Here is a 26,109-nt window from a genome sequence, read left to right on the forward strand (position 1 = left end):
GGCCAAAGACGCGATCAGATACAAACACTTAGCAGTAAATTATCTTGAATTTGGGTATAGTTTACATTGTGATGTTAAAACTTTAATAATAAGCAGTTTTAACACCTTTGAGGAAGAGGACAATTATCAATTTGAGGTTGTACCTTAAACCATAACTGTCACAAACAACTTTTATTGTATTTACTAGGTAAATCAGACACGCTGATTCCAATTTTGTAATCAAAATAAAGATTAGTCCACTAACTTTCAGAGTAATGAAGGCTTTTTCACAGCGTTTTAATATCGGTCTCGAAAACAACACGATCGGCATAACAAGCTCCGCCCATAAATACATGACGTAACCTAGCTTTTTAGAAACAGCAGTTACGTAGGGATGTTTAGACCGATTTAGAATAATAGAGATGGGTGTTTTAAAATCCAATAATATCTAAATTCAGCCTTAAAAATAATATCAGTCTTTTCTGAAAGGTAGATGAGCTATTTAACATTGCATATTTAAAAACACGCAATAACAACGCTAGCTTGTGATAAAACCGCGCTTTTTGAGCTCATTTTTCTCGGCGTCCAGCTCATTTAAACGTCATGTAACAAGCTACGAGCAATTTTAAATAGTTTATATAGCTTTCATAAAAAACTTAAATTATTTTACAGGCTGGATTTAGATAATAATGGGTTTTAAGACACCCATCTCTATTATTCTAAATCGGACTAAACATTCCTAACTTCCGTTCCTGAAAAAGCTAGGTTGTCACATATTTATGGGCGGAGCTTGTAATGCCAACTGTGTTGTTTTCGAAACGAATATTGAAACGCTTTAAAAAAGCTTAAATGACTTTGAAGGTTAGTGGACTAATTTTTATTTTGAGTACAAAATCGGAATTAGCGTGTCTGGTTTACCTAGTAAATACGATAAAAGTTGTTCATGACAGTTATGGTTTAAATAGTTTTATTTTCCGTTGTTTCACTCGTGCCATTCTTGCTATATGGAAATTCAGAGCATGAAATGTGATCCTTTAGTGCAAGGATTTCATATCAAGTCTCAAGTGATCTGGAAGCAATAGATTTGTAGGGTGTAACAATTGATTGTAACGGCTAAAAATATTAACTGATCTGTCTTGAAAGGTATGGGATTTTTAATAACTAGTAGAAAAGTTCAACATAGTAGCAATAAGAACAGCTCATACATAATAAAATATTTACCTAATAAATTACAGACAAGATGCAGAACAAGCACTTTGTAGCATGTGCTTTGATACTGAGCTAAGGAATTAACAAAATTCAATCGAGAGTGCCTATGTTAAGTTAATCATCAGGTTACAAAAGTGGGCAAAAATCTTCAAAGCCCTCCGGATCAACAACAGAAGGTGTTTCAGGGAGGAGTATACAATCATCCGTGGCTTCCATCTCCGCGAACGAGGAGAATGTGGGGTTGTGTGTGACAGGCCAAGTGTCATCTGGACCAAGACCACCAATCTGTAGGCAGTGAAGCAGCGCAAGGTTGTTCGTACAAAAAATAGCAGCAATTGGATGATACAAGAGAGAGCAGCAAAGATAAACTAGTGATATGAATGCATGGTCAAAGATGAAAAAGATGTCCTTAGCAATACGACATACACTGTACATAGTCTCAGTCCTGACCACATATAGCAATCTTACATACACTGTATATAGTCTCAGTCTTGACTACATATAGCAATCCTACATACAGTGTACATAGTCTCAAACCTGATTACATATAACCAATGATATACAGCCCCCCAAGGATAGCCGACGGCTATCATGTGGCCGGGGCTTGATGATCGAGCTCTGTTGGGATGAACCCGAACACGGCGCTCGAACAAACAAATATGCTGAATAAAGCCCCTTGTAAATTTACAAATATTATGAACTATAAGGGTTATTCTACTGATCCGTTGATTTCATTTTGTTGTCAAACAAATATAGAATTCCAATATTGTCACCGTTATGATCAGCCAGTTGCCATTTACAAGTATTTGTAATATTAATAGTCATATCGTAAAATAGCCCAAATTCGGTTTCATATTTAGGTTTTGAGTATGAAAACTACGCTGCACAGCTTTGCCTGCTGTCCCATCTTATTGGTTAGGTAAAACAATGTGACAACGATGAAAGACTTTGACATTTTATATTAGGGGTGGCAAAATATTAATCAAAAATTAGGAAAAAGGCCGCTGTTCGGGTAATTTTGAGTAAATTATATTCAACTTTAAGCATATGCTACGACCTTTATCAATTTCAAAATTAGCAAAAGTAGGTAATTTGAAATGTTTTATTTTGCATGGATCCATTATTTTGGTTAGGTATTACCCCTACATTGTAGAAATTCCAGGTTTGCTATTGTGACCTGTGGGGTCTACTGACTGAATGAATGAGCTAATGAAGCGATAACAGTGAGTCGGGTTTTCCAAAACCTAACAAGGCAACGCAACCACCCTGCGAGAATTGTGTTAGCTCCGAAACCCAGGCTATCACAATCCTAACAGAGAAGGATCATTAAACCCCGCCCATATGATAGCCATCGCCTGTCCTTGGGGGGCTGTATATCATTGATGTAAAAAACCTGCATACACTGTTCATAGCCTCAGTCCTGACTACATATAGTAATCCTACATACACTGTTCATAGCCTCAGTCCTGACTACATATAACAATCCTACATACACTGTACATAGTCTCAGTCTGGATTACATATAGCAATCCTGCATACACTGTTCATAGTCTCAGTCCGGATTACATATAACAATCCTACATACACTGTACATAGTCTCAGTCCTGACTACGTATAACAATCCTACATACACTTTACATAGTCTCAAACCTGACTACATATAGCAATACTACATACACTGTTAGTGGCTGAAGGAGTTGAGCCTATGGAAATATCATGTGTCAGAGATTCCATCATGCCCTCTACACCAAAGGTTGAAGGAGTTGGTGCAGTTGGCTCCATAGAAGAACCTGTTATGTCCAAATCTATGGATGATTCAGAGAAGCCATCTGGAGGCTTCATCGCCTGCAGCTCTGTTACCAGCTGCTGAAGGTGTTTCTGCAAGATATGCAACAAGATTGAGCATTAATTACTGTTTTCCTTTAAAATGCTCTTTTTGTTCACTCAACTTTTACTAATGTAGAATTCGAGCTTAAGGAGAAATGGTATTTGATTACCAAACACAAAGGAATGATGAGAAATTTTGATGATTCATGAAAGTACAGTTCTATTAGAATTAGAAAAGCTCTATGGTAACATGTACATACATAATCAAAGTCTGATAATACTAGCCTTAGTCGAGTTCTTTGCACTGCTATGTTTCACTAAAATAAAAGTTATAAAACAGTTAAAAACAAAATAATAAAAATACAAAAATAGTTCATGTTTTTAACATAAATTAAAATACAAAAATTCAATTTTAAAGTAGTTAATTATCAAAAAGGTTTATCTGACATGCTGCACAAAAACTCCCAACTTATGCTTGTGGCTTTTTATATAGATGTACAGTATATTACATAAGAGAGTGTCTTGATCCATCCAAGTAGTCATTTATGTGAAGGCTTGTTGACGTCATCATTTAAGTAAATGTTGGAGAACATGGCATACTCAGCTAGCATACACTAGATGTGAATAAAATTGAATCAAGGTTGTATTAACCAACTGTTTTCACTCAGCATAATTGTATCGGTTCTTTCTTAACCGATATAGACCGACATTTTCATTTTGAAGCAATGCATCAGCCATGCGTTGTCCGGCGCAAGTGACTCATTTAAACTCTTTTGACTCCACCTAAAAATTGTTTAAGAGAAGATTTGGCTTGACGGTGATTATATGATTATATTGAATTTGCTGTAAAAGTGGCTTATGAACTCGATCTACTTATGTTTTTATCTACTTATGTTGTTCATACAATATACAGGTTTCTGTCAGACGATTGTGTGAATTAATTCCCCTTTGACACCTCTACACACCACTAAAATCAAGGCCAGAGTGCAAATTATGTCGAACAACTCTAATAATGTACGAGTTGCAATGTGAAGTAAAATAACTAGAAAACAACAACACCATGAAACAGAAGATCTGCAACTCCGCAGCAATACTGTATGTGATACATATGAACCTTGCTATTGTCTACGATTTATACAACAAACAGCATGACCAGGGCTGTTTTGTTTGAGTGTAAATTGGCATACTTTGAGTAGGGCTGTGTTATGTGATATTTTCTTGAAATGTTTGGTTTGCTCTCCAGTTTCTTGGTCAGATTTTTTTCCTTGCTCATTTACCCATTGTTCTACCTGCTCCTTTATTTCCTTTCGTTTCAACCAAAAGTGTTTCTCAATAACCTGTAATCAATTTCACATGATTCGGTTGACATCTAAGGATAAACAGCCCTCACACTAAGCCGGCGATAGCTTTGAGTGACAACTACAATCACACTTGAATGGCTGACCTCTTTGAAGCAAGGTGAAGGATTCTTCAGCATTTCGAGCATTGCAAACTTTACCGTCGCCTGTCTGATATTGCTGTCATACAACCTGCAGTTGGCTTCACCTGCTGTCGTCCCACGCATTCGCTCATAGTCTGGCTCATTGAAATAAGGCTCAGCCACTAAGATGAGAGATTGGATAGACACGAGCACCTATTAACAAAGCAAGAGAAAGTAGAACAAGTGACTAGATGGGAACAAGCACCTGTCAGCAAAACAAGGGAAACTAGGATAAGTGACTAGATGGATACAAGCACCTGTCGGCAGAGCAAGGGAGACTAGGATAGGTGACTAGATTGATACAAGCACTTGTCAACAGTGTGAGAGACTTGCATAAGTTGCTAGATGGATACAAGCACCTGTCGGCAGAGCAAGGGAGACTAGGATAGGCGACTAGATAGATACAAGCACTTGTCAACAGTGTGAGAGACTTGCATAAGTTGCTAGATGGAGAGAAGCACCTGTCAACACAGCAAGGGAGACTAGGATAGGTGACTAGATAGATACAAGCACTTGTCAACAGTGTGAGAGACTTGCATAAGTTGCTAGATGGATACAAGCACCTGTCAACACAGCAAGGGAGACTAGGATAGGTGACTAGATAGATACAAGCACTTGTCAACAGTGTGAGAGACTTGCATAAGTTGCTAGATGGCGAGAAGCACCTGTCAACACAGCAAGGGAGACTAGGATAGGTGACTAGATAGATACAAGCACTTGTCAACAGTGTGAGAGACTTGCATAAGTTGCTAGATGGAGAGAAGCACCTGTTAACACAGCAAGGGAGACTAGGATAGGTGACTAGATAGATACAAGCACTTGTCAACAGTGTGAGAGACTTGCATAAGTTGCTAGATGGAGAGAAGCACCTGTCAACACAGCAAGGGAGACTAGGATAGGTGACTAGATAGATACAAGCACTTGTCAACAGTGTGAGAGACTTGCATAAGTTGCTAGATGGAGAGAAGCACCTGTCAACACAGCAAGGGAGACTAGGATAGGTGACTAGATAGATACAAGCACTTGTCAACAGTGTGAGAGACTTGCATAAGTTGCTAGATGGAGAGAAGCACCTGTCAACACAGCAAAGGAAACTAGGATAAGTGACTAGTTTGAGACAAGCACCTGTCAATAAAGCAAGTGAGACTGCCAAAAGAGCCTACCTGGAGAAAGCTTGAGATTTGAGCATTCCACTTCTCCTCCGGTCTTCCGTGCCATGTGTTGAGTACACTCAGACAGACACTACCCTCATTGTACAAGTTAGGATTAAATCGAACCTGGAAAATGTGTAATGCAATGACCTTTGCTCCAAACTGAATACATTTGCAAAATGTAATGTTTCTCACAAAGGAGTGGTTTTCGCATTTCTAAGCTGTGGATAGAGTTGCACAACCAAAGTTGATATACCTGTTGAAGCTCTGATTACCAATGGTACCAAGACCAAGTAGGCTTACCTTGTGATTGCCGGTCGTTTGGAGGTTAATAAGCGGAGGAGATGTTGGATAATCACTCGGAAAGAAAACGTCAAACTCGAAGCAGCCATTCATATAAGGCGTGTCAGATGGCCCAGTGATCAACACCTAAAATACAGATGCTCTACCATGAGAAGAGACTTAACACCTACGCGTCATGCTTAAGACTGAGAAACACCAACCTTCATCACATCCATACGCTCCTCATCACATCGCACAAACACTGAACTACTTCCACTCAAAGGGAGACTGGTGTTCAAAGTGACGACTTCCAGGGCTAGACGTCTTGTTCTCGTATTATTTCCTGACGAAAGCATAGAATCTTGCTGCACTAACTTCTCATAGTGGTGGTGATAGAGAAAACGCACGCTGCCTCCTGGCATTGTTTCCAAAAATTTGAAAGTGTCTGCAAGCAATATGTAGTATGTCCGTTTTGCTCAATTATACCAGGGAATTTACAATCTTGCTCAACTGAACAAATAACCATTCACGCAAAATCCCTACACAAGAGTCTATAGTTTCTTTTATTAGCACAACCACCATCAAGTCAACTTACCAAACTGCAACTCTTTAAATATGCTTTCGTATGTCTCGGTAGTTGAGAGAGGAAGAGGAACTGAAGTGCCTGATTGGCTGGCTGGTGAGAGCACAGCCTGTCTTTGCTTGGACAAACGTACAGATTTAGAAACGACCTTCTGGGTGTTGGCCAATATTAGAGCGAGTTCATCAAGTGAGTTGGCTTGGTCTTCCTCCTCTGATGACTCGGCAAAGCTCTTCTCTCGGTTTGTTTGTGAAGCAGTCGACCTGCAAGTAACTTGCTGAAACTAGGTGTCAAGAAGTGCATTTATAGCTATGAAATATTATTCACAATTTTTCACTATAAATAGCAACCAATGAGTACAGGATACAAAATGAATGAGAAACATACTTAGGGCACCGCTGGTAGGCGGCTACACACTTAGCCATGCTCGCTGTCAATGACGCTAAAGTGCTTGAGTCAGACTCGGTGACTGTTTCTTCAAGCAAAGGTACAAACTCCTGACTAAATGACAATGCCCTAAGTATCTTGTAGACAGATTTGTATAGAGGAATGTGTCTGGACATGTCGAGCACTGCAAAAGTACATGTTCAAAAACTTTACGGATGTAAAGCACAAACAGTTAAAAACAAGGGCACAATTCGAAACTTGATAGTGCATTTTTCAAGTAAATCAAGAGAACAGTTTACAGTAGACCCTCCTATAATGTAAATCTCCTATAACATAAATTCGACATAACAAAAGAAGTCATGTAAAGTTTTTGCTTCACATAACTTAAGAAATTGGATATAACATGAAGTAACAAGTCTGTGAAGCTCTTTAATTTAATTTGAATGACATATAATAATCATAAAATACTCATTATTATTACGAATAGTATTATAATCTCCTAATTAGCCTTCCCACTATTGTTTTAACGACATATAGACATCTGTTATACATACTAGTACATATCCGTAAGCATGCCATGAGAGATTGTCAAGTGTGCCGTTAACAAGTAGCTGCAGATTTAGTCAAAATACTTGAAGGCAGTCGATTGGTACAGGTGTAAGAATGTCAGTCTACCAACCCAAATGTCACTAATTCAACTCTAATGGAAGTCAGTCTTTTATCCTAAAATGTAACCCTGGCTTTTGAAAAATAGATGGGCAGGCTGACAACGCTCTCACATTGGTAAATAAATTTTTTACTTCAGATGAGATATGGTGTTTAAATTAGGTTAAAATTACTGAAGGGCCAAGAGGTGCAGACAATATATTTAAAGATGATGCTAGGAGAAAGTCAAACTATAATTCCACCTATGCCAACGTATAATGTGTGAAAGCAGCTGAAGCTTTGATTACAAATGTCTGTACTTTTCAAGTAATTTTGTACTGCACAAATGACTTAGATCTCTATTAGTAAATACTGGTCAGCATCTGTACTCTGTCTGTGTGCAAGCCATGACCGACGTGTGAGGGTTACATGCGCTCGTCTCGCACTGTAAGGCAACAAAGTAGTAGTAAAATCCATAAAATTTGTGTGAACTTCTTCCTTCAGAGATTGATGATGTCCGCTTAGCGGAGGCTGTGGGGATTTTTAATAGTATTGTTGCGCAAAGAGTGGCGTTGTGATCGCGGCTGGACATATATGAATGTCCAGTTGTAGTGCAACGTCGACGACTGAGGACCTGCCCAGAAGCAAAGAGCAATTAATGGTTGTATGTCATTCTTGTCAAAGTTCGTATTCATGTTGTGAATTGAATCACAACCTGTTTGCAGGTCAGGCGTCCTAGACTGCTAGGCCATGGCTGTTTTCCTACAACCGCTTCTCTCCTTTAAATGTTACCTACAGGGTACTGAGCAAACTATGTAAGCTTCATGATCTGCCTAACTCACAAGGATATTGCGATATTAGTACCTGAATCATTCCGAAGGTAGGAAGCTATTGCAGGCAAAAGACATGAATCGCTGAGTCTTTGGTAAAGCTCAGCAGGAAGGACAGTTTTGTGCGACTCAACCTGTAAGTTGTCATCAGGGTTGATGAATGCAGAGATGATGTCAAGCATGCATCTCACGTTTTCTTCTTCGTCCCGTAGTTTTAACAGTAGCTAAGAAAGCAGGTTTAATAGAATTACCAAGAGTTACGTATGTTGTAAAGTATTTAATAAAGTTATCAGCAGCTGTGAGTTGTCCTACTAAATGTTTGATAAAAGTAGCAAGCTTATGAGCTGCGACACGAAAATACATCATTGCTGTTTCAATGTTACTCTCAAGATAGAAAGAAGATGAGGAAGGGAGTTAACATTTTATTTGTTTTGGCAGCATTTAATATTGGCATGAGTCTTGTTCAATCAGTGGCAGACAGCCTAAGTGTAGCTAAGCATCAAACCTGCTCAAAATCCCGACTAGGAAAGGCGGAGCCAGTCCCAAAGCCTGTTCCCTTTGGCCAGTACAGTTTATCAGCGGTTACATCCATGCCAGTACTTTTTGGTTCAGCTGGTATCGCCTTTGACTCGCTGCCAGCTACCTGGTGGGCCATCTGCTAGTATGACATGCACAGATAATGCACGAATATTGCTACAAACAAGACTTTGAAAACCAAGAAAGTGAGTTAGGGCCAGATAGTATTCCAATCTGCTTACACTATTGTCTATCAGCTGAATAGACTCTCTCACTAAATAATTAGACACACCTACCAACTGATTCGGCATGGTAACTGACCAGCTGTATATGTTGATCAAATGACTATATATGCCTCCTACTGACTAGACACTCACCCAATGATTAGAGATCCCTACCTATTGGCACAGGCTAGATGCTGACTAGCCACAGCCACTGATTGATTAAGCACTCCAGCTGACTGACTGAACGTGTTTACTGTTTGACTGTACATGTTCACTGAGGTCTATTACCTTACCAGTAGATATAAAAAGGACTCACCTGAGCAGCCATTTCTGTAAGGTGATCATGTTGGGAACTGGTCGATGCTCGCTGCCGAGGGGAATGATGACCGAGGGAGGAGAGACAAGTGAGGACAAGTTGAAGCACTCCGATCTCCATGCTACAACGTCTCAACATGAGCCCATCATCTGTGGTGAGGGGGCTTGACTCATATAGGAGCTGCAAACACCGTTGTATGAAGAAGCAAGCAGAAAAACTAAAATGCAGTTTTTGCAGCTGAGGCTGTACCATGCCAGAGGTTTTTGATGAAAAGAAATAACTTCTTGCGGGCCGAGCGGGTCTAACCTGTACATGGAGACTGCTCTACGGAGTCAAACTACTAGAAACCTCAAATCAGTGTTTCCCATAGCAACATTCACTCACGATGTAAAAGTTCTGAAGATAGTTTGACAGTTGTGCTGAAGTTTAATTGGCAAAAATGCAAAACCATAAGCTCCTGAAACTCCTCACATTTGATAAAATCAATCTAAAAAGAAAGACAATCACCGAATATTCAAACAATTTTTAGCGATGTTCCCTAATTCCATCAGTAATATTACACAATATAAGATAATGTGATATATAATGTGTGAGGAATAGAGTTACTTGCTCGACATTGATAGAAGAAATGCAGACATACTATGGATCTAAGCCAATCATATAATGGCAGAGGGAAGAAACCTGGGCAAAAGCCAGTTTAGCCATACCTTTAGATTGGTGAAAGGCAAGGTAGGTAGCATGCTCGCGACAGAAGAAGCCAGAATTGACACTCCCTCTTCATCGTCATGTACTCCTAGCACCAGGCGGAGCAAGCACTTGGCACTCGTTCTCGACTTTATCAGCATCTCCGCATAGCCTGCCAATCTTAGGAATAGCCCAAAAGCTACGAGTGAGTGCGGAGGAATTGTGGTCACACCCGTGGCCGTCTTTTTTGTGTTTTCATGTTTTCCTTCAGCTGTCATTGTACTAGTCTCATACTAGAAAGAGAAAAATGGTTAAAATGTATTAAGCTGAAAATATGGCTTCATAAAAAATAGAAGACGACACTAAACACTTACCTGGAGAGGTCCAAGAGGCATGTATTGGTCCTCTGTAGCATATTCATAGTATTGGTCATATACGTCTAGGTCCTCTGCATAAAGTCCTGAGAAGGGGCTAGCTTCATTAGACTGTGTAATCTCTTGGTAAATAAGAGGAAGGTGCTTCGCCATAAGAGTCAAACCTCCCATTCCTAAAATACATGCCAATGTTTCTGCACACACACGGTTGGCCATATTAAAAAGAGTATTTGCCATAATCATTGCTCCATGCCCAGATACAACAACTACAGCAAAAGCATTACCCATGTGTGGTGGAAGCAAGCCGAGCAAGTGGGCTGGGTTCACCTACAATTAGCCTGCAGGCTAAGCCATCACAAACCGCCGCCAGAGCCGTATAGCTTCACAGAGTCCCGCATCAAAAACCGGAAACAAAAACGCTTGATTCCAAACAAACCCGATTGACATACTGATATTTAATAGAATATACTTACCTCACTCTCAACATCTCACTTTTTTGCATTTACATTACTTTATTACAAAAAGATCATTTGTAGTTTCTAGTAGGGAATTTTTTCTTTTTTCAAATGGTGTATAATACAACAATCAATTTCAGAACGACCGCCAATAAAAGTAATTTTTGTTGGTTAGTGTTGCAGCCTGTCCATTATAACTTACATAAAAAAAATTGGTGGGCATGGCTTGTTTGTTTGGAGCCATTCAAGCTCTAATATACGCTTCTGTTAGTCGCGAAACTCTGAATTTATACAGATCTGTACTGTTAGAGTCGTATAGCTCTGCAAAGGCTCGCGACTAAAAAAACGGAAACAAAAACGCCTGTTTTCAAGCAAACCCGATCGGTATACTGATCTCTAATGGAATATTCATACCTCGCTCCTCAAACCACTATATTTTGCATTGATTTTACGTTTTTACAAAAACCTTATTAGTAGCTTTTTGTAGGAAATTTTGTTTTTTTTCAAATGGTGTATGATACAACAATCATTTTTAAAGCGGCCGCCAATGGGAGTAATTTTTGTTTATTAATGTTGCGGCCTCTTCATTATAACTTATATAGAAATAGTAGGCGTGGCCTGTTTGTTTAGATTCGAGCGAGCTCTCGTATACGCTTCTGTTGGTCGCGGGACTCTGTGAAACTATGCGGCTCTGACCGCCTCATGTAGGCTACATATGCACGACCAACTAAGCAAGAAGCTATTGGCCAACTGGCTAACGCACGGTCATCACAGCGAAACATTGCCATTACATATGCACAATCAGCCGAGCTTGAAGAGGGAGGAGCCTACCACAAAACCAATGGTATAAAAGGCGCATGCATTGATCGAGTTCAGTGCAGCGATGTTCATAACTGTACTATGTCATAATATATTTGCGTACAAATGTACATAAATATATTATGACATATATATAGTGGTTGTAGCAATCATACGATACATGTATTTGTGTACAAATATATGTATTCGAAGATTGCTACAGCCACTTATTACACAGGCGCTCCTAGAGTTGGTGGCGATATGTAAAGTGTTTAGACATCTTCTCAAGCTGAGTTGGGAAGTAGGTTTTTCACATGTGTATGCAAGCTGTTTCAAAATTTAAAAGGCTTAATGTTACCTCTTGGAACAGGAAGCTAGTCATAAGTACCAACAGCCATCAGCAACCCCAACCAGCTGCAGACTGAATGCTGGGTAAAGGCAAAAACCTAACCTGTGAAGACTTGCAGAGAAGAACCAATTTGAGTAGAAAGAGTGTGAGCTGTGGTGCCTGATGGTCCGGTGTATAACTGCAGATCAATAGACCATGAACCAGCGGGAAGACCTCTTTCAACAAAAGATGCTAACACTTCCCCAACTGTGACTGTATTCGCAAGAGGTGTAGCTACAATAAGTCCACACAGACCGAGTTTATGATGATGGAGAATATGACAAATAAAAGTTTCGTGAAAATGTGACCAAGCGCGCTTCTGCAAAAAACCATGACTAAACATACAAGCGGTACCAGAAACTGCGTAGCTCTAAGGGCACCGCAAAAGCAAGAAGAAAGATAAGAAGATAGAATGAAAGAACAATTACTATAGCTGTAGCATGCAATGTTAAAGGTTGACTTGCAACAAAATTCACATTACAGTTATTTGGTATCAAAATATTCACTATGTCTTACTCTGTTGTGTTGTAGGTGCAAAATATCTGGAAATGTGATTGCAAGCTCTTAAAAGCTCAAAACGAACAGTTAACGCTGCCATCACGAGACCGCCGTAGATTAAAATCTTTCCAAAACAGCTCAAATGGGATGTAGTTGTACAAGATGGCTGCTGTTTATACCTTCACGCAACCTCATTCGTCGAAATATTTTCACAAATATACTTCATGCATTCAATAAAACCATGTCTGTTGTTCTTACGCATCGATTTCATTGTTATTGTAAAGCTGTCACTTTCAGCACTGATATCGTATAACCTACCGTGAAAATTTGTTTAATTTTTTAATCTTAGTTCAAAGGAGTACATATCATTGTCTGATAAACACGACGAGCCTGTTGGTCACCTGTGATAATCGAAAAATGCTGCAAAAATTATTCGCGAAGTATGGGTGACATGATCAGATTACGACTAGACGATTAGACCAAGCCGAAACAAAACTGTAAACTAGCGAGCATCTATATTTGATATGGTGTCTTTGGTAAAACCCGAAGTGTTTGTCATTAACTAGTGCTATGAGAAGTTTTATATTGAGTCTTTCATTGGCCTTTCAATTTACATGAGAACATCACGTAACAAAACAATAGCCAAATGTAATGACTACGTCGGAGAAATAAACTGATTTCAATCTACGGTGGTTTCATTATGGCGGCGATTAACTGTTCGTTTTTGAGCTTTTAAGAGCTTGTAATCACATTTCCACATATTTTGCACCTGCAACACAGCAGAGCGAAACATGGTGAATCTTTTGATACCAAATAACTGTAATGTGAATTTTGTTTCAAGTCAACCTTTAAGCTAAAATGTCACCAATTAATAGCAAGTGCTCATCTATACCTGTACATGCCATGTTAATGACTAGTGCTCACAGCTACCTGAAAGAATCATGTTAATGGCAAGTGCTCACAGGTACCTGAAAATAGGGTGTTGACAAATTGAAATTTGCAGCTAGTATCTTTGACTTTGCTCACATCTGTCGCAGGTATGTTTTCCTTGACTGGCTCACCAAAGCTGAACAGCCCAGCTGACATGTCATCTATAGGCACGTCAGCTGGGGTGTAAAAGCTAGGCGATGTCATCTCCATACATGGCTTCCTGAATCCAGTCGCCAGCCGTTTGATGCCCCGTTTCTTCTTGACTACAACATATTTAAGTGCTTATATATACGAGAATTGTTTTCACCAGGAACTTGGTAAGTCCATATTTGCCCAACTCAAACAAGGAAATCAACCTGGCTTAGAGACTTCCTCAGAAATCTGCTCCATAGTTGAGTAGACAGACATGAGCAAGGTACGGGAAGAATGGCCAGCACCAATGCCAAGTTGGCTGCAGCAACTCAGGCAACCATTGTTGTCAAACCGGTAGTTTACACCATGGCTTGTCACAGTTACATAGACTTTCTCATCCTCCAGAATTGTCTTTAGTAAGAGATTTTTCATGAAACTGGAAAGGCTGGACCCGCCGACTGTAAATAGATAAATCTTTCTGTTAAGCCTAAACGAAACTTTTTGGAATTAATAGTAGAACCATTAATGACTCTGAATGTTGACTGACTAGCTTAAAAACCTTATACAGATTAACTGAAGGGTGGACTATGCTATATGGACAAGACTTGACCTACCAGAGTTGGGCATGGCCGCGAGCGTACGCAGTAGATTGCATATTACATCGGAGAAGGCCATCTGGTTGGTGGTGTGATTGACAATGACAGTCTTAAAGAAGAGGATGACAGCTGGCTCCTTACTCTGCTGCTCACCCGAGTTGTTTCCTGTTAAGTGATCACGGCATCATTCAATAACCAAATCAAATAAAGTCAAGACTGATCATTAATGTAAATTGACTGAAAGCCAAAATACATAACACTACAATTGCGAGAAGGGTTGAAACACAAACCCTTTGAAAAAAGCTCAAGGAGTACAGCCCAAAACAGACGGCCGTCTGACCCAGCCATCCATTCTTTGAGCATTGGGTTGGCAGCAGCACATTGGCTAAAGAAGTTTAGTACTGCGGGTACACTACTCCAGCTCATGTTGATGGCAGCTCCTGTGAATGTTGATAGAATTGCAGTGATAATGCTCAAACCAATTACAAAGAATGTTCAGCTATAATATGGAACCATGCAAAGTAACAGTAGAAAGGACAAATGAAATAAGGCAACTTAAGAGCAAGAGAGTGAGAGTACTACTAACTTGAATGCATTGGCGTTTGGTTATTTTGTTGCATTTCACCAAGACAAAATTCTGTCATGGCCTGGCTGAGCACCCTTAGCAAAGTAGAGTCTATCAGAGCCTCTGCGCAGCTAGCGGACTGAGCTCCTGCAGAAAGCAGAGCCAGGCTTGGGCTGTCAAGTAACATTTCATTGTTGAACCTGAAGCGGCCTCTGCTCCCCTTTGTCAGCATCTCTGGGCAAATGAAAGGCTTTATTAGTGAACCAAGGCCTTTGTACAAAAAATATGAACAAAACCAGATAAAATCTTTACATAGCTAATTAGTAGGCCTACTTTCCTTGTGGAGTTTTGTCTACTACATATCACAATAATAAGACTACAGCATTTGTCCCAGATTTTAATAATGTTTACTACCAAGTAGCTGCAAATACATGACAAACACGAAATACAGAAAAAAAAATGGAAAAGTCGTCAGTCACAAAAGACCACATAATTTAGTGGCTCACTAGAAAAACAACTAAAACAACAATGACTTGAGACTAAAACAGGCATTTGATCTTTTCAACTGGTAAGATGATTGAATTAAAAATATGAATTTTCCATTATACTAAGAATGAAGTTGTTCACATATAAAAGGCATGAATATATAAAACAACAATTTCTTCGTAAAGTGAGCAGTAATCCAAATATATATCTAATATATATTTGGATCCATATACAGTAATATATATATTCAAAGCAGTAATGAAATTGTTATGACATAAAATGACTGCTTGTTGATATTGTTTTCTTCTGTGTGACTATAATTTGCATTGGTTTAAAAATGGTTAGATCGCCTGATTCCTAAGCTAGTTCTGTATATATAAATATCCGTAACGAAAGCTTGTTGGAAAACTCTACCAAGAAGGAGTTTTTCACCCACATAACCTGTATATCTTCAACCATAAAACATGTAAAAGCTTTAATTGATTGTAATTTGTATTGAGCTCCAAAACTCCAAAACTTCTGCACAAGAAAGTAAAAAATAGCCCACCTTGTTGTATGTCATCTAAAATAGCCCACCTTGTTGTATGTCATCTTTAGCGTCATCACTGACCCTGGCATGAAAAATCTCTGTCTGGTCCGTATTTGAAAGAGTTGTGACGAAAAATCTTTGGAGAAGGTTTTGGTAGTAGACTGCATTGATGGAGCATATAACACCGATAATACCGTCAATTTCTTTCTTCAGAGCCAAATCTTTGTCAAGAGACACTGACCAGTCAGTGAGTAACCTGTAACAAACATTAGTTTAAGTTGTTCATAAAGGTCATGTGCCATGTTGGTCTACACATCTATGTGTCTGAATGGTGCAAGTAAACTCTTTCCCTATCGATCATGAAAAGTAGAAAGATCGGCTCATTTGCGACAAGAATGTTGCAACAACAGAGGGATACGGCTGGTAAGAGGCATGCGGCTAGTAACAGGCATGCGGCTGGTAAAAGAAGACTAGCTGTTGAAAGAGATACAGCCACTCAGCCAGTAGTGAATATACTCACGAGAAAAGCTGCTGAGAGAGCAGGCTAGAGACATCCACAACGCCAAGTTGAGCAGTTTTCTTGAGAATGTTAGACACACAGCGAATATGCAATATGGAAGGCTGCTGGATCCCAAGAGGAGTCGTTGTCATAGCACCTTCGCGCGCGCATGTAGCACACTCCTTCAACCATCGCAGTGCTTCAGTCACTCTACAATCAAGAGTCGGAGATTGGAACATGTAATAGTTTGAATGAAAAGACATGTTACATAGTATGTGCAGTAACAGGCTCGACTGAGCTCAACTCAGAAATGGTGGTAAACTACAATGGCCAATAGTCTCCCCTGATAGTTATCTCAGCTCAACGCAGTAGATTCTATACTTAATGCGTACACGCCACTCTTGTCTGCTGATACCGTGCAAGCCTTTTCTCAAACAAATTGATGGGCATGGGAGGCATCAAGCAGGAGAGTAATCTTTTGACCTTAACATTTATACAAATCGGTTGTTATTATTGCAGTAACAATAAGAAGTTTTATGAATAATTTATTCTTACAACAAATTTTATTTAGAATACCATTATACTTTTTCAAGTGACATAAAATAATAAAAAAACTATTGAATTTCTTTGACAGCTGAGTGATAACACTAGATGGAAATAAGCCATATGAGAGCTGCTGGAAACTTGTGTTGACCAGATCTTCATCACAAGCCAAATTATTTTCTTTGCCGTCTTTTATTTAAAACTTTATTTAAATATCTAAAACCGCTTTCACTGATAAGCTAGCCAAGGACAAGCAAGCAACAGGCATAAATTTAAAGCACTTGTGATGCCTGCTCACAGAAGTACTCAATATTTTTTCAGAGCCCTTTATCCTTTCAGCTGCACAAGCTGACAGCTGCACAAGCTGACAGCTGTGTGACAGCTGTGTGACCGCTGAGTATCACTTAGCAGCCCTCACACGCAAATAAAAAGACAAACCTGAAAGGCAAATAATTTTCTTGCCGTAGATGAAAGTTTTGAAGCATCTCATCAGTCGTGATGCTTTCCAGGTTGTTCACACTGAAACTGTAGGGCCGTTGCGGCAATAGGTTGTCAAAAGCAGTCTGGCTCATCTCCAACGAGCAGATAGCTCAACGATCACTTTTTCAAGTTGGGCAGCAACGTATGGACTAAGGCTAGAGATGAGGAGGGAGCAGCAGGTGTGTAGCAGTTGTACCTTGTCTTGAACAGCAGATACCACTGACTGGCCAACTTCAGGTATGCAATCTACGCAGTGGTGTAGTAGCTGTGGCAAACCCAAACTGTAAGGATTTAATCAAAAGTCACTCATGGATGCATTCTTTTTCTCTTAAACATCAAATTATCTCAAAATTTGGCAGAATAGTTATAGAATAGTATACCATTTGTGTACCCTTATAGTTCAAATAGTTGTAACAGAGGTGATGACATCGATTACCAGATTTATGACTCATTGGACAAACCAATAACCACTACGTCTAACGAAGAAATGAAATATAATTAACCATATATAAAATACACATCAAGTATATAATAACAAAGTTAAGGCTACGGCGAAAATACCAAATCAAATGGATGTGTAGCTATGGCAGCCATTCTCACAAATTTGTACTCACACGTTTAGCGCATCAGTAGACATCCTGGTGTAAGATTACCTAAATGAATCATTAACTGTAGGCCTAACATTGGTTACATTAGTAAGTACTGGTGTACCTTAATTTAGTAGCTACAAGAAGTCTGAACAGGTGCTTACCTAGTGTTTGTGTTGTCTGATGTAGTTTCCGTGTCTGATAAACCAGGATATCCGAGCACACAAAGTTGTGTGAGTCCAATGCTTGAACTGACCTTAGGCCTGTGTAGCCTTAGAGTGACCACGGACACTATCTCAGCAACCAGAAACTGGATCTACAAGTAATTCATACTGCTTGTAGGCAAGATACTTTCTAGCTTTGAGAGCAAAGCGTTAGCTCAAAGCTTTATGCTTTTAAACTAAATCCTTTGCTTAATGCTGGTAAAAGCATTACAAAAGCAAGTAATGCTTGGCTGTCATAAAACCAGAGGATAGAGCTCAATATCTGGACATCAGTAGCCATTCATTCATGAAGTACAATCACTCTATCATCATGGAAACATCTAAATAGTCAAAGACATCTTGCACAAACCAAAATTTCTTCAGTATAATCTCACAGTATGGAATGTACTACATCCATGTCTGTGCTAACTCAAACAGCTTCCTTAAAATCCCCAGAATCCTCTGCTGCAGACAGCAAGAGAAGCAGCATGACACCTGATTTTAGAGTAAGACAGGTTCTCCTGAATATTTTCGTGGGCTGTATCATACCATGACACACCAAATTTCTGTGCAACATCTTCCACTGTTACCCTTCTCTCATGCCCCTCTCAGGCCTAGCAATCTCATTTTTCGCTTCCATCGTGTTAGATGTTCTCACATCAAGAAGTCTACCTGATGCTTTCTCTAAATAGTTTTACCCGTTTGCAGGCATTTTTTGGCTAAAACTGTGCATATGGATTGTGCATTATGCTCATTTCTCATGGACTCAATCATGGAGGGAGTTATCTTTTCCTTGTTCCTCAAGCGCATTGCATCATCATTTCTAATACAGAGCGATGTTGAGTCATGTTGCAAGGCCCGTGCATCAGTTTAGTTTGCCAAGGCACTGCAGTTTGCTAGGCTTTCGCAGAGCCGTGTAGCTTCACAGGGTCCCAGGCCGACGGAAGCGTATATGGGAGCTCGCTCGTTTCCAAACAAACAGGCCACGCTCACTATTTTAGTATAAGCGATTGCAACATTGACCAACAAAAATTACTCCCATTAGCAGTCAGTCTAAAATGTATAGTTTTATTATACACCATTTGAAAGAGGACAAAATTCCCTACAAGAAGTTACTAATGACCTTTTTTTAAAAATGCAAAGTAAATGAAAAAAGAGGTATGAATATTCCATTAGATATCAGTGTGTCGATCGGGTTTGTTTGGGAAAAAGCGTTCCTGTTTCCGGTTTTTGTGAAGCTATACGACTCACAGCAGACGAACGCGCAGTTAGCCCGCCATGCCCAATGGTACCAGTCCGTTTTACTTTCAGCTGATCATGTATTTAATTACTAGAAGATTCTTGTTACCAAAAGTCTCAGAGATATTTATTAAAAAAGGTACTAGTTAAAAACTTTCTTTTTCTATTTTCAATATACACGTATATGTTATTTTATTTGCCTATGGTCGTACTGCGCAAATTCCTTCAACTCGTTTGGAACTTTTGTCTTTATTTTTGCTTTGCATTTAGACGTTACGTTGGTGCTGTCATTGAAAGTTAAAGTAAAAGTCAACAAAGTCTAGTGCAACCCCACATCAGTAATGCCATAACCTTTTTGAAAGTTCAAAGTTTTAGCAATGTTTCCACTTTTGCTAAACATATTCACGATTCTCCTGTGAATTTCATTGAGTTAACGCTTCTTTTGAAGTCAGCCATTTTAACAGACCTCAAAAGCGGGATCGTGTGACTTCAGAACCTACAACAGAAGTTGTCTAGGGGGGGGGCAAAGGTAAGCATAGTGTTGTTATGTGTGTTTAAGGAAAAATTATGTTATGCGTAACTAATTCACACACCACATCAGTGTTGAATTTGCTTTGTCATCTTATTAGATTTTGACTATTTTAGTTTGTGCACTTTTGCTTATCTTGTGGAAACTAATTGGATTATTACTGGTTCAGTTACTAGTGAAGATGTTCAGCTATTATAAGCAATAGGCCTACTGACATTTACCAGCAAGAGTTGCCTCTTTATTTTATAAGCCAAACAATTAAAATACACAATTAACAAAATTCTAAACAATAATATTCATGAGAAAAATCCAAAGTAGCCAATAAAAGGTACACCCTTGCTCGAGCAGTCGTCCATGTTCATTTGCTCAGTCTGTTACGGCTGTTAGTCTCGACAGTTAAATGAGAGTAGTGACTGTCCATAGCTAAAAAGTTTCAGCAGGCGGTGGGAGAAAAGAGACTCCACAGCTGGGAGAGAAGAATGCCTCAGCAGGCCCTTGGGAAAAATAGACTGAGTTATTGAAACTGTTCTCTTCTAGTTGTCTAGCATGTGGGAAAGCTAGCCTGCGGGAGTAGATTGAGTGTTAATATTCAATACTTTATGTCAGGTGTGCAAAGGTATCTTATTTGCGCAAGTCTCCAGACGGTGTGCATGATGTAGACATGTAAGGTGAAGCTCGTGACTTGCTTCTGGTACCTGCGTCGTGTTTGACCGAGGATGGCAGATCTGTGCACGTGTAATCATCTAATCATCATCATCTGATGAATCATCAGTGTTTTTTGGTCGTCCTCTGGCAGGGTGATTGACTCATTTTCTGTGACAGTGGATTCCTTCCACTCTAGAGTTTCTAATTTGTCTGTGGTTGCTTTAACAAGTATTGGATCTTTTGAGGTTTTGGACCTCATGTTTTTGGCGCATAATGGGCGTGTATCTTATAGTCTGGCTTCACTCCCGGGTTGTATTTTGTTTTGGTGACTTTTCCATACAATGGTGTCACACACAGACAATTTTTTCTACCTTGTGCAATCATAATTTTCAGTCAATTAACGAGTAAACGTGTTCAGGCATACAGAAACAAAAGCTTTTTTATAATAAAATCTTTCATGAAGATATGGAGCGTTCAAGCAGATTTTTCTGGTATGCGTGAGTACAATGGGCCATTTCCTCTCAAATTTTGCTGTTCATTCTAAAAGAAATTTTGCTTCCACTGTATAATCCATACAAGAGAGGATTGTCTAGCCCAGGTGTTTTCTATAGCAGATGAAATTTTTCACTTAGCCATGAGGCAAGTAAAAAATAGTTTGTCTAGCGTGTCACAATTTTAGTGCATTTAGTTGCAGCCTGTTCCTCCTCAGCTATCTGAGGTAAAAATTTTTTTATCTATAATTTGGTTTTCCGCTGCTATTGTTCAGCCAAACCCGCCAATCTCCTGAAAATAATGCAAGTTTTTGTTTTATAGGCACATGGAAGTATTTGTTGCGTGCAGGACATTTTTATTATGGTGATATCTACCTTTGTTTGTGATTTCACTTAATTATCCAGGTAGGTGAAAGCAATGCTGGATATTCTGTTGCGGAAGCCAGTTTCTTTGAGAAAAATGATGTATTGGAATTATTTTACAATGTTTGTAACTTAAAATATGGAGCTCCTCAAAATTAATGAAACGGGCTCTTACGCCAGTGTACAGGGGCAGGTATCTCATAAACTTGACCAAGTCATTTGCAGAAGCTGTAAAACAGTAACTTCCAAATCGATGAAACCAATGAAGATATGCTACATATCAGAAGATATGATCACTGAAACAGCAAGGATCTGCAAAGAATGCTGGTACACCGTGCCTCTAATTCATGGCATTCGATCTTGCTATCACATAGCGATTAAAGAAGATGGTGATGTTGTTTTGATTGAATGATGTCCTTCCACTTGGCAGCCAGTTTCATCCACACAGTAGGTTACCAGAGATATTCACAAAGATCAACTCAGTTTTTACCACAAATGCTGGTCTGAAGTCAGCATTGGAGAAATTCTCACAATGGATGCCAATGAAGGTAGCTACGCTATAAAGTACATGCACTGTGCACTCAAGCAGCTCATGTGGCCAAACCCTGACGACATAACAACCACCCACAAGAACTTTCTTAGAGCACCTTTAGTTATTGCAACAACAGCAACTACCAGGTCACTGAGATACTTCGTATGAGAAAATGATGAAATGCTAATGGCAGAATATGATTTTAAGAAAAAGTCGCTTCCCGAATAAAAGTCTGACAATCTTTAAATCGTATGTGCTTTCATGATATATTGCTTTTATAATATAACTCTTTCCACAAATTAATTCACCTTGTTTATTGAATGATCCTCGTATTTACTATTTATATAATAAGCCCTGACATAATAAATACTCAATGTTATCTTGCTAGTTCAGAAATCAGTATGGCCAAAGGTGGGATTGGATACAAACATCTAGCAGCGTGTAATGGTGAATTTGGGTATGGTTTACATTGATGTCATGTAAAAGCTTCAATGAGAAAAGCCTTTTTATAACATTGAGGGAGAGGACTATTGTCAATTTGAGGTTGTACCTTAAATAATTTTGTTTTACATTGTCTCACTATAGCCATTTTTGCTATATGGAAATTCTGAGCATGAAATGTGATCTTTTAGCGCTAGGATTTAGTATCAAGTCTCAAGTGGTCTGGAAGCAATAGACTTGTAGGTTGTAACAATTGATTGTAACTGCTGAAAATATTAACTGATTTGACGTGAGAGGTCTGTGATTTTTAATAACTAGTAGAAAAGTTCACCATAGTAGCAATAAGAACGGCTCATACATAATAAAATATTTACCTAATTACAGACAAGATGCAGAACAAGCACTTTGTAACCTGTACTTTGATACTGAGCTAAGGAATTTACAAAATTCAAATGAGAGTGCCTATAGCCTATGTTAGTCCTTGAAGACACTAAAATATATTACAATATGATTCAGAACCAGAACGATTATATTACAGGGTTTATATGTAAATACTAAATTGTAGAGTTATTTTCTAAAGTTAATTATCATGTTACAAAAACATGCCGGGATCTTCAAACTCCTCACTATCAATGCCCGCAACAACAGACGGCGTTTCAGGAGAGAGTATACAATCATCACCGGTATCCATTATGTCGGAAGAGTTGGATGAGAGGTCCTGTATGATAGGCCAAGTGTCATCTGGACCAAGGCCACCAATCTGTAGGAAGAGAAGCAGGGCATGCTTGTTGGTTTAATAAACAAGGAGCGGCAATTGGATGATATGGGAAAGAGCAGAAAAGGTAAGCTAGTGCTATGAATGGATGGTCAAAGATGAAAACGATATATTACCAATCCTACTTTCACTGTTCATAGTCTCAGCCCTGACTACTCAAAGCAATCCTACATACACTGTTCATAGTATCAAACCTGACTACATACCCTACAGGATGAATTTATTCGCGGAGTTAAATTTCGCGAAAATTGCCTTTTTCATGCTATTCGCAGATTAATATATTCGCGGCTGAACACTGTCACTCTCTATGAATAGTTAACTCTATTGCGGCTAACAATAGAGTTGACCCTACGCATGCGCAAACCGCGTGTTTCGGTTTCTATTTCGCTTACAACTACGAGTCGATCATGCTAAGCTATAAATTTTTTGCTGCGTTCAGAGGTTTTCACGAATATTCATCGATTTGGAGGCCTTTGATGAACCAAGAACTTGTGGTAAGTAATGAGTTTTTTCAAAACCATTTACTAAATTAGTTGAATTTTACTTTGGTTCTTCGGTAAAACGCAACATTTATTTTTCCATCCCTACCGCTTCGTTATTTGTTTTAGTGTGAGATATTTTTCATCATAAACGGAGGCACAATGACTGCAAGGGTGGTAGATGTCATTCCTAGAAAATCACCAATCATTCAGGGAGGTCTTGAAATTGAGGTAGAAGTGACCGCAGCTGCTAACGAGGAGAATATATCTGTTTTAAAAGGAACAAAAGCGCCTTTACGAGCACAAATTTTTTTGCCAACTGGCAGAACTTTCCAATAGTAAGCCACGAGGAGAGGTCTGATGATAACTCCCTTACCAGCCATGTAGTAGCGAGAGAATCGTTTTTAGCATCTACCAAGACAGTGACAGCAGTATAGAGCTGCTATTACCAAAATAACTAGTCAGAGAGCACTATTACACGCTAGTATTTACTTACCAAGAGTATTAGCTTACTTTTATTGTCAGACAACCGCCCCATGGGCGAAACTGTTTTTATTTACTCCATTCATCGTTTGTAAAATTTTATTTGCATTTGAAATATTTTATTTGTACACTGAAGTTTGTAATAAGTGATAATATATCTATACATGAAATAAAATATATAATATAATCAAGTTTGCCACAGCGATACCAATAAGTTGTGGTTGAAGAAGGGGTCTAGGTTGATTAGTTGCCTATCTGCCAATATTCCTGCTACAGTGAATATTACTACTTGTCTTTAGTTTTCGTAATCAGAATACCGGTAGGTGTTGTTTCATTCTCAATCTGCAGTAAACACAAAAGAAAAATATTAACATGTGTAAAGGAAGTACAAAAACAATAGCTGAAGTATTTAATGAACGCGATCAGTTTTTAAACAAAAGAATTAACTAACGCAGTTAATTATGGAAAAAACGTATCTGGATTACATATCAAATACATACCATAAGGTCCAGGTCAGAATCATTATCGTCCTCAATTTCGATATTAGAGGTTGGTAGAGTTGATTTCGATGTAAAATGACTGTAGGAGAGATTTTTGCAATGACGATACTGAAAACCTTGAATAATTTTGTAAAGAAGTTTGATGCATTGGCAATGGGCTTAACTCGAAGCCCCGGCGATGATTTTAAAAAAGTTTTGGAACTCGGCTACGTTTAGTACATTGACCTAGCGGCTATTTTTGCGACGACGCCATTCTGCATATCTTGTGACACCTTGAATAATTTTGTAAAGAAATGTGATGTATTAGCAGCAATGGGGTTAACTCAAAGCCCCGGCAACTATTTTAAAAATGTTTTGAAACTTAGCTACCTTTAGTATTTATGCCTAGCAACTAGTTTTTAAATTTGAGGCAGTAGTTGTTCTCCCTTGTGATTAAAAATAGAACTTTTTTTTCGCGGAATTTAATAATTTGCGGAATTGGCTGTTCGCGAAATCGCGAATTTTATATCCATCGAATATTTTCATCCTGTAGGGTATAACAATAGTATATACACTGTTCATAGTCTCAGCCCTGATTACATATAAAAATCCTACATACACTGTTAATAGCTGAAGGAATCAAGCCTATTGAAGTATCATGTGTCAGAGATTCCATCATGCTCTCTACACCCGAGGTTGAAGGAGTTGGTGCAGTCGGTTCCATCTCCATGGAAGAACCTGCTATGTCCAAATCCATAGAGGGCTCAGAGAGGCCATCTGGAGGTTTCATTGCCTGCAGCTCTGTTACCAGCTGCTGAAGGTGTTTCTGCAAGATGCGCAACAAGAACAAGCATTAATTACTATTCGCCTGTAAAAAAGCCCATTCTTTTATTCACTCGACTCTTACCAACCTAGAATTCGGGCTTGAAGATGTGGTTGCGTCAAAAAATTTGATTTAATGAAATTAAGACCCATAAAAGGCTAAAACATCAGCTACAATTTGATGCCATTTTTGTCTTTGTAGACCAACCCTGTCCAGAGATATATGCATTTGAATGAAGCCCCCTTTTAAAAAGCTCACGTTCCAGCGGGTGCTTCTTTCGTGACGTCACAAGCAATATATCTGAAAAGAAACCACGAGCGATAAATATGAGGTCGCTTCCTTAGCCAATCATCAGCGCGAACTTTTTATACAGGCCGTAATAAATGTTATCACTCGTAAAACGCGTTGTCTGTGATCTCAAATTTAGGGATTTTACTCTATTATTAAACCGCATGGACATCGATATTTACTAAATTAATTAACATCGTTACTTTAATGAATTACTCGATCGACACATTTTATTGGCGAACAACATAATTGTAAAAATTGCTGTGAAGGTGACTACGAGTTTTCTTGGCATCAGGTAGTTAAAGTTCTACGGAGGAAGATCGGAGAATGGAGGTAAATTTATCTTTTACTTTGAGTCTCCTATAGAGT

The 26,109-nt window shown here is 38.9% G+C and overlaps 2 protein-coding genes across 2 annotated transcripts in view; both read right to left on the reverse strand.

Annotated features, from left to right (window-relative positions):
• Window positions 1-1,121: 1,121 nt before the first annotated feature.
• On the reverse strand, window positions 1,122-14,925 carry LOC137401005 (baculoviral IAP repeat-containing protein 6-like). Its single transcript, XM_068087346.1, has 20 exons — window positions 14,868-14,925; window positions 14,572-14,721; window positions 14,300-14,446; window positions 13,910-14,143; window positions 13,592-13,816; window positions 12,189-12,359; window positions 10,485-10,657; window positions 10,134-10,403; window positions 9,427-9,606; window positions 8,876-9,025; window positions 8,405-8,594; window positions 6,896-7,079; window positions 6,524-6,771; window positions 6,150-6,373; window positions 5,950-6,075; window positions 5,659-5,772; window positions 4,460-4,648; window positions 4,203-4,352; window positions 2,866-3,066; window positions 1,122-1,473 (listed from the first exon to the last, which is right to left on the reverse strand). The coding sequence occupies exons 1-20, from the start codon at window positions 14,923-14,925 to the stop codon at window positions 1,315-1,317; spliced, it is 3,543 nt and encodes a 1,180-aa protein (XP_067943447.1). The 3' UTR covers window positions 1,122-1,314.
• A 7,679-nt stretch (window positions 14,926-22,604) lies between these two features.
• LOC137401006 (baculoviral IAP repeat-containing protein 6-like) overlaps window positions 22,605-26,109 on the reverse strand; it is a 96,694-nt gene continuing 93,189 nt past the window's right edge. The window contains 2 exon segments of the mRNA XM_068087347.1: window positions 22,605-23,173; window positions 25,249-25,455. Coding sequence (XP_067943448.1) covers window positions 23,006-23,173; window positions 25,249-25,455 — 375 coding nt within the window. The 3' untranslated portion in view covers window positions 22,605-23,005.

The sequence above is a fragment of the Watersipora subatra genome, chromosome 7 (genome assembly GCF_963576615.1).
Source record: "Watersipora subatra chromosome 7, tzWatSuba1.1, whole genome shotgun sequence".
NCBI lineage: Eukaryota > Metazoa > Bryozoa > Gymnolaemata > Cheilostomatida > Watersiporidae > Watersipora > Watersipora subatra.

What these genes read in the sequence shown, in the direction of transcription:
- LOC137401005 (XM_068087346.1), bottom strand. Translation starts at nt 14,925, where the DNA reads ATGACAGAATTTTGTCTTGGTGAAATGCAACAAAATAACCAAACGCCA. An exon ending in CCAAACGCCAATGCATTCAA is followed by an intron (nt 14,722 to 14,867) that starts GTTAGTAGTACT and finishes CAACATTCACAG; the next exon opens with GAGCTGCCATCAACATGAGC. An exon ending in CTAGTCGGGATTTTGAGCAG is followed by an intron (nt 8,595 to 8,875) that starts GTTTGATGCTTA and finishes CTGCTTTCTTAG; the next exon opens with CTACTGTTAAAACTACGGGA.